This window comes from Myotis brandtii, unplaced genomic scaffold (assembly GCF_000412655.1).
Source record: "Myotis brandtii unplaced genomic scaffold, ASM41265v1 scaffold1865, whole genome shotgun sequence".
Classification (NCBI taxonomy): domain Eukaryota; kingdom Metazoa; phylum Chordata; class Mammalia; order Chiroptera; family Vespertilionidae; genus Myotis; species Myotis brandtii.
The window spans coordinates 38,995-46,622 of NW_005356928.1; the positions used below are offsets into that span (position 1 = coordinate 38,995).

The 7,628-nt window shown below is 45.7% G+C and overlaps 1 protein-coding gene and 1 non-coding gene across 2 annotated transcripts; both read left to right on the forward strand.

The window, feature by feature from the left end:
- The first annotated feature begins 1,476 nt into the window (after positions 1–1,476).
- LOC102255568 (T-cell leukemia/lymphoma protein 1A) lies at positions 1,477–1,815 on the forward strand. Its single transcript, XM_005864151.1, has one exon. It carries the CDS (start codon positions 1,477–1,479, stop codon positions 1,813–1,815), a length of 339 nt encoding a protein of 112 aa, XP_005864213.1.
- A 5,261-nt stretch (positions 1,816–7,076) lies between these two features.
- On the forward strand, positions 7,077–7,415 carry LOC102255873. The gene has a single exon (XR_001361696.1). It is a non-coding gene; the product is annotated as a protein p13 MTCP-1 (transcript).
- Positions 7,416–7,628: the final 213 nt, after the last annotated feature.

The following is a 7,628-nucleotide window of genomic DNA, read 5'->3' on the forward strand; positions in this document are numbered from 1 at the left end:
AAAACCATACAGCTCTTGCCAAGAGCATGGCTGAGGTTTGAAGAAGGGAGCGATCATTCTATAAGTGATGTCATGAGACCTCGGGAATCCTACTTGCTGTTTCACCTGTCACGTTGCTTCCTGTTTGCCTGATCACCTATCCCTGTATCTGTCTGTCCCTGAATATTTTGGTCTTGCCTCTCTCGCCAGCACCTGAGAAGCAAGACCGCTGTTAAGAAGACCACCTGGATGCTGACGTTAGCTTTGTTCCTCTGCCACCTCTTAAAGGTAAAGCATATTTTTTGCATATTATTTGCATGGGGTGCCTTGTTCTATCGTTTGTGAGTTCCCTCTGAGTTGATTAGAAAGAAGGTGGTGGTGTCAGGAGAAAAAGAAAATTCGAACCAACTACAAAGTTTTAATTAAGAAAAAAGGAAAAGAAAGTCAATAAAAGAAATGAAAAGAAAAGAAGGGAAAAGAGCCCGGCTGGCATGGCTCAGTTGTTCAGCTTAAACCTAGGAACCAGGAGATGGCGATTCGATTCCTAGTCATGGCACATGCCCGGGTTACAGTCTTGATCCCCAGTAGGGTGTGTGCAGGAGGCAACCTTTCGGTGATTCTCTGTCATCAGTGATCTTTCTCTTTCTCTCCCTCTCCCTTCCTCTCTGAAATCAGTAAAACTATATGAAAAAAACGAAAGAACAGTCATTGCACAGTAAAGTAGAGCATTGAGTCAAACCTATATAATAAAAGGCTAATATGAAAATCGACCAAACCGCAAAACGAATGGTCGCTATGAAACGCACTGACCACCGGGGGCAGATAATCAGGGCAGGAGCTGTTCAGTGGTGGTCAGTGCACTCCCACAGGGGAAGCGCCACTGAGCCAAATGCCAGGCGCAAAGGTGCCGAGCACAGGGGGGTGTTGGGAGCCTCCCACAGCAGCACTAAAGTGGGCCTAAGGGGTCAGTTGGACATCCCTCAAGGGGTCCCGGAATGGGAGAGGCCGCTGGGCTGAGTGAGGAACCCCCCAAGTGCATGAATTTTGTGCACTTAGCCTCTAGTAATATTATAACTGTGTATGGTGTCAGATGGCTCTGATATTAATTGCATGATTTCTTAGTCCATTATATAAAGTCTAATCATTGGGGTGTACCCCTGAAATGAACCTAAGGTTGTATGTCAAATGTCATTTTAAAAATGTTTTAAAAATTCTATAGGACCATGTTACCTTACAGAGTCACATTTTACTTCAAGTATGTTTCATACAGTTTGTTCTAGAAGAGAGATCTAAAGCCAAAAAAGACAGAAAAGTTGAGATTTATATATTTGCAAAATAAACCAAAGGCAACCACAAACACAACCGCAAAAACCATAAAGAAAAAAGCCGAGATAAAATGCACTTGGAGACCCTATCCCCTCTCTTTCCATACCAGGACCGAAGTAGCAAGAGGCTCTGAGAAGCTGTGGCTGTTGCCCCTTGGACCAAGGAGGGGTCATGGCCGAGCTCCCGTCAATATTGCACCTCACCTCGCACCCCATTTGCCTGAGGATCCGTGGGCCCTCGGTGTATGAGGACGATAAGAAGCGCACGTGGCTGCATCTCGTCATGGAGACAGGAGGTGTCCTGCAAGTACGGTTGCGCCAGGAAGACATCCCCAGTGGGCATATCGCACTCACCACCAGGCCGAAGACCTCGAGCACCATGCTTTTTATGTGGACGCTCCAACCTGGCGACCAGTACCTGGACTCCATGTGCCGGTTCTGGCGCATCGTGCACCACATCAAGGAGAATGGCGTGGAGGAAATGATCCTTGAGCTGATGGAAGACTCATAGGACACGTGATGGGGTCCCTGGCTCTTGTCAACCTGAGCCCCTGTCCTGCTGGCCTGGCGGTGGGACGTGTATAGTTCTGTTCACCTTTTTAATAAGCTCTGTTATTCTATCTGCCACCCACTGGGTACGAGGGCACATTGATGTCTCTCTCTCTCTCTCTCTCTCTCTCTCTCTCTCTCTCTCTCTCTTTCTCTCTCTCTTTCTTCTTGTTCTTGTTCTTCTTGTTCTTCCTGTTCTTGTTGTTGTTGTTGTTGTTGTTGTTGTTCTTCTTCTTCTTCTTCTTCTTCTTCTTCTTCTTCTTCTTCTTCTTCTTCTTCTTCTTCTTCTTCTTCTTCTTCTTCTTCTTCTTCTTCTTCTTCTTCTTCTTCTTCTTCTTCTTCTTCTTCTTCTTCTTCTTCTTCTTCTTCTTCTTCTTCTTCTTCTTCTTCTTCTTCTTCTTCTTCTTCTTCTTCTTCTTCTTCTTCTTCTTCTTCTTCTTCTTCTTCTTCTTCTTCTTCTTCTTCTTCTTCTTCTTCTTCTTCTTCTTCTTCTTCTTCTTCTTCTTCTTCTTCTTCTTCTTCTTCTTCTTCTTCTTCTTCTTCTTCTTCTTCTTCTTCTTCTTCTTCTTCTTCTTCTTCTTCTTCTTCTTCTTCTTCTTCTTCTTCTTCTTCTTCTTCTTCTTCTTCTTCTTCTTCTTCTTCTTCTTCTTCTTCTTCTTCTTCTTCTTCTTCTTCTTCTTCTTCTTCTTCTTCTTCTTCTTCTTCTTCTTCTTCTTCTTCTTCTTCTTCTTCTTCTTCTTCTTCTTCTTCTTCTTCTTCTTCTTCTTCTTCTCCTTCTCCTCCTCCTCTGCCTCCTCCTCCTCCTCCGCCTCCTCCTCCTTCTCTCTCTCTCTCTCTCTCTCTCTCTCTCTCTCTCTATCTCTCTCTCTCTTTCTCTGTCTCTTTGTCTCTCTGTCTCTGTCTGTCTCTATCCCTCTCTCTCAAATCAATAAAAGCATTTTGAGCCAAGCTGGTCTTTCCCAGTGGTTGAGGGACGACCTATGAAAGCAGAGGTCACTGTTCGATTCCTCGTTAGGGCACAGACAAGAATTAACCAATGAGCCCTAGCATGTTTGGCTCAGTGGATAGAGGGTTGGACTGTGGACTCTGGAAGATCCCAGGTTGGATTCTGGTCAAGGGCACATGCTCTGTTTGTGGGCTCGATCCCCAGTAGGGGGCCTGCAAGAGGCACCCGATGTATGATTCTCTCTCATCATTTATGTTTCTCGCTCCCTTCCTGTATGAAATCAATTCTATATAATAAAAGCCTAATATGCTAAGCATCCAGTCAACCGGTGATCTGTTCAAGCAATCAAAGGATAATATGAAAATGATATACTAAGGTTGCTCTACTGCTCACTATGACATGCATTGACCACCAGGGACAAGACATTCAGACTGGTAGGTCAGCTTGCTGCTGGGGTCTGGCTGATCGGGATTGAGTGAGACATGTTGGACACACCCTGGGGCCCTCCCATGGTCCTTCCTCAGCTGGCCAACCTCCCGTGTCCCTCCCCAGACCTAATGGGACACCGTTGGGGCGCCTTCGCCTGGCCTGCACCCTCTCATAATCTGGGACCCCTCGGAGGATGTCAGAGAGCCAGTTTCGGCCAATCCCCGCAGGCCAGGTCGAGGCACCACACTGGTGCACAAATTCCCCCAAACATTCATTCTTTTTTTGAAGAGGGTAGTATTGGTTGACGAACCTCAGGAGATCAAACAATGAGAACATTGGTCATTGAAATGAAAACTATTTCCAGTGATGTTTTCGAGCCTTGTCTACTGGGGCTGGCCTAATATTTTCAGGCTTAAGGTCTTTTTCTTTTTCTTCCTCTGTTTAATATATTTTTACTAGAGGCCCAGGTTTCAGGGTCGATCGCCAGTAGAGGGCATGTGGGAGGCTGCTGATCCCTGATTCTCTTTAATGCAACCATGTATATCCTGAAATAGATTTCTGGGGCTCCCTCCGGCCCCCCCTCCAGCCTCCTCTCGCTGGTGCAATGGTAGATGAATTTTATGATAGCTGAACTTTGTGCTAAACACAATTAAAAACCCACGGAGAGCTAGACGCTAAAGCTGTGATTCTCTCTCATCCTGGATGTTTCTCTCCCTCTCGATTTCTCTTCCTATCTCAGTCAATAAAATCATTTAAAAAATATTAAGCAAGTGTTGCATTCACATTAACTGCACATTGATTTAAAATAGTTTATTATTTTTTTTTTGGTTTAACATACCAGATGAGTAGTCATTTAAAGACGACCTAGCACCTTAGCTGGTTTGGCTCAGTGGACAGAGTGCCCACCTGAGGGCTGAAGTGTTCCGGGTTTGATTCCAGTCAAGGGCACATGCCGGGGTTACGTGCTCGACCCCCAGTGGGGGGCGTGCAGGAGACAGTCGGTCCATGATGCTCTCTCATCATCACTGATGTTTCTATCTCTCTCTCCCTTCCTCTCTAAAATCAATAAAATATATATATATATTTTTATAAAAGAGCCCACGCCTCGAGGTGTCTCACGTGTTGCACTGCAGACACTCTGTCTCATGACCCCTTTGGGCTCGATCCCTTCCAGGGCAGTATGAGGGTGACATTTGAATTATGTTTTTTTTCTCCCCTCTTTTCTTTTTTCTTTTTATTTTGCTTCTCCTAAATTCCAACAGGCAGATATCTGACATTCCCTTAGGACCCCATTCATCTTTCCTTCCTGATTGGGGAAGAGTTTGCCTCAGTCCAGGTCATTCAACTGGGAGTTGTTTTTAATTTTTTTTTTCATAGAGGAAGGGAGAGGGAGAGAGTTAGATACATCCATGATGAGAGAATCATGGATCGGCTGCCTCCTGCACGTCCCTCATTGGGGATCAAGCCCACAAACTGGGCATGTGCTCTTGACCAGGAATCGGACACAGGACCCTTCAGTTCGCAGGCCTACACTCTATCCACAGAGCCAAACCGGTCAGGGCCAATTTGACTTTTTCAAAGGGTGGAAACGCCTTGAAGAAGAACGAAGCATCTCAGCATTCATGTCATAGTGGGAATTACAACTCACCTCACCATTCTTTCCACATTGTTCCTGTAAATGCAGACTCTGACTAATAATGAAGCTTGTAGGTAAACAGCATGTTTGTATAAGAATCCTAGCAACTAATTTTACAAGACATGATCTCTGACCTTCCCAGTTATGGGAGATTGGATGACCTTCAACCTTAGAACCTGGAGGATAAGTCTAGGATGACGCAAAGTGGACCGACACCTGACCACATGCAAGATCCTTATCAGATTGGACTGTGCCTGTGGGCACGTAGAGAACTTGTCAAGCCCCGCACCTGACCTCTTTACTCTGTTTGGCCTCTCCCTCCTTATAAAATCCTCTGCCTGCACTGAGATGTGCAGATGGGTTTTGGGACTAGCTTCCCCCAACTTCTCAGGTTGCCGGCACCTGAATAAACCTCTTTCGTACCTCACCACAACCTGTATCACGGAACTGGTTTCTGGGGTGTGAGTCAGTGGTACCTTGTTTTTTCTGGACACATTCCTGGTACATGGACTCCTGGGAATATGTGTATCATGGTCATGTTCTTTCTTCTGCAGGTGACAGGGGGAAGCATAGACCGGTCACAAGGAAAGGAGCTACGACGGTGCTTTGCCTTCAGAGCAAGAAGAACAGGTAAGAAAAAGATGGATGGGAGGAGGAGGAGGAAGGATTGGGGATAGAGTCTGATCTGAGGGAGGAATTTGGGCTTTGTGGACTTAAGTGAGTTTAGCAGAAAAACTTTACAGCTCTTGCCAAGAACATGGCTGAGGTTTGGGGAAGCGAGAGAACATTCTATAAGTGATGTTATGAGACCTCAGGAATCCTACTTGCTGTTTCACCTGTCTCTTTGCTTCCTGTTTGCCTGATCAACTATCCCAGATGTCTGTCTGTCCCTGAATATTTTGGTCTTGCCTCTCTCACCAGCACTTGAGAAGCAAGACTGCTGTTAAGAAGCCCACCTGGACGCAGTCGTTAGCTTTGTTCCTCTGCCAGCTGTTAAAGGTAAAGCATATTATTTGCACGGGGTGGGTTGTTCTATGGTTTGTGAGTTCCCTCTGTGATGATCAGAAAGAAGATGGTGGTGTCAGGACAAAAAGAAAAATTGAACCAACTACAAAGTTTTAATTAAGAAAAAAAGAAAAGAAAAGAAAAGAAAATCAAAGGAAAGAAAAGAAAAGCAGAGAAAAGAGCCCGGCTGGCATGTCTTAGTTGTTTAGCTTAAACCTAGGAACCAGGAGATGTCGATTTCATTGCCAGTCATGGCACATGCCCGGGTTAGAGCCTTGATCCCAAATAGGGGGCATGCAGGAGGCAACCAATCTGTGATTCTCTGTCATCATTGATCTTTCACACTCTCTCTCTCTCTCCCTTCTTGTCTGAAATCAGAAAACTATATGAGAAAAATTAAAGAATAGTCATGGCCCAGGAAAGTAGAGCATTGAGTCAGTGCAATCCTATATAATAAAAGGCTAATATGCAAATCAACAAAACGGCAGAACGATTGGTCGCTTTGAAACAAACTGACCACCGGGGCCGATGCTCATGGCATGAGCTGTCCACCGGTAGTCAGTGCGCTTCCACAGTGAGAGCGCCGCTCAGCCAAAAGCCATGCTCACAGCTGCCAATAAGAGGGGGATGGTGGGAGCCTCCATGGCAGCACTAAATCAGGCCTAAGCCATCAGTTGGACATCCCTCAAGGGGTCCCGGACTGCATGAGGCTTCGGGGCTGACTGAGGGACCCCCCCAAGTGCATGAATTTTGTGCACAGAACCTCTAGTAATATTATAATAACTGTGTATGGTGTCAAATGGATATGAGATTAATTGAATGATTTCTTAGTCCACTATATAATGTCTAATCATTGGGGTGTACCCCTGAAATGAACCTAATGTTCTATGTTAACTGTCATTGAAAAAATGTTTTTAAAATTCCATAGGACCATGTTACCTTCACAGAGTCATATTTTAACTTAAGTACGTTTTGTACAGTTTGTTCTAGGAGAGAGATCTAGAGCTACAAAAGAAATAAAAGTTGAGATTTATAAATTAGCAAAATAAACCAAAGGCCACCACAAACACAACCGTAAAAACCATAAAGATAAAAGCCGAGGTAAAATGCGTTTGGAGACCCCATCCCCTGTCTTTCCATACCAGGACCGAAGTAGCAAGAGAATCTGAGAAGCTGTGGCTGTTGCTCCTTGGACCACGGAGGGGTCATGGCTGAGCTCCCATCGAACGTGCACCTCACCTCGCACCCCATCCGCCTGATGATCCGTGGGCCCTCTGTGTATGAGGACGAGAAGAAGCGCACATGGCTGCATCTCATCATGGAGACTGGAGGTGTCCTCCAAGTACGGTTGCGCCAGGAGGACATCCCCAGTGGGCATATCACACTCACCACCAGCCCACTGACCTCGAGAACCATGCCTTTTATTTGGACGCTCTCCCCTGGCGACCAGTACCTGGACTTCATGTGCCGGTTATGGCGCATCGTGCACCACATCAAGGAGGATGGAGTGGAGGAAATGATCCTTGAGCAGATAGACAACTCGTAGGACATGTGATGGGGTCCCTGGCTCTTGTCAACCTGAGCCCCTGTTCTGCTGGCCTGCTGGTGGGACGTGTATAGTTCTGTTCACATTTTTAATAAGCTCTGCTGTTCTATCTGCTACCCCCTGGGTGCGAAGGCACACTGATGTCTCTCTCTCTCTTTCTTCTTGTTCTTTTTGTTCTTGTTCTTGTTCTTGTTCTTGTTCTTGTTCTTCTAC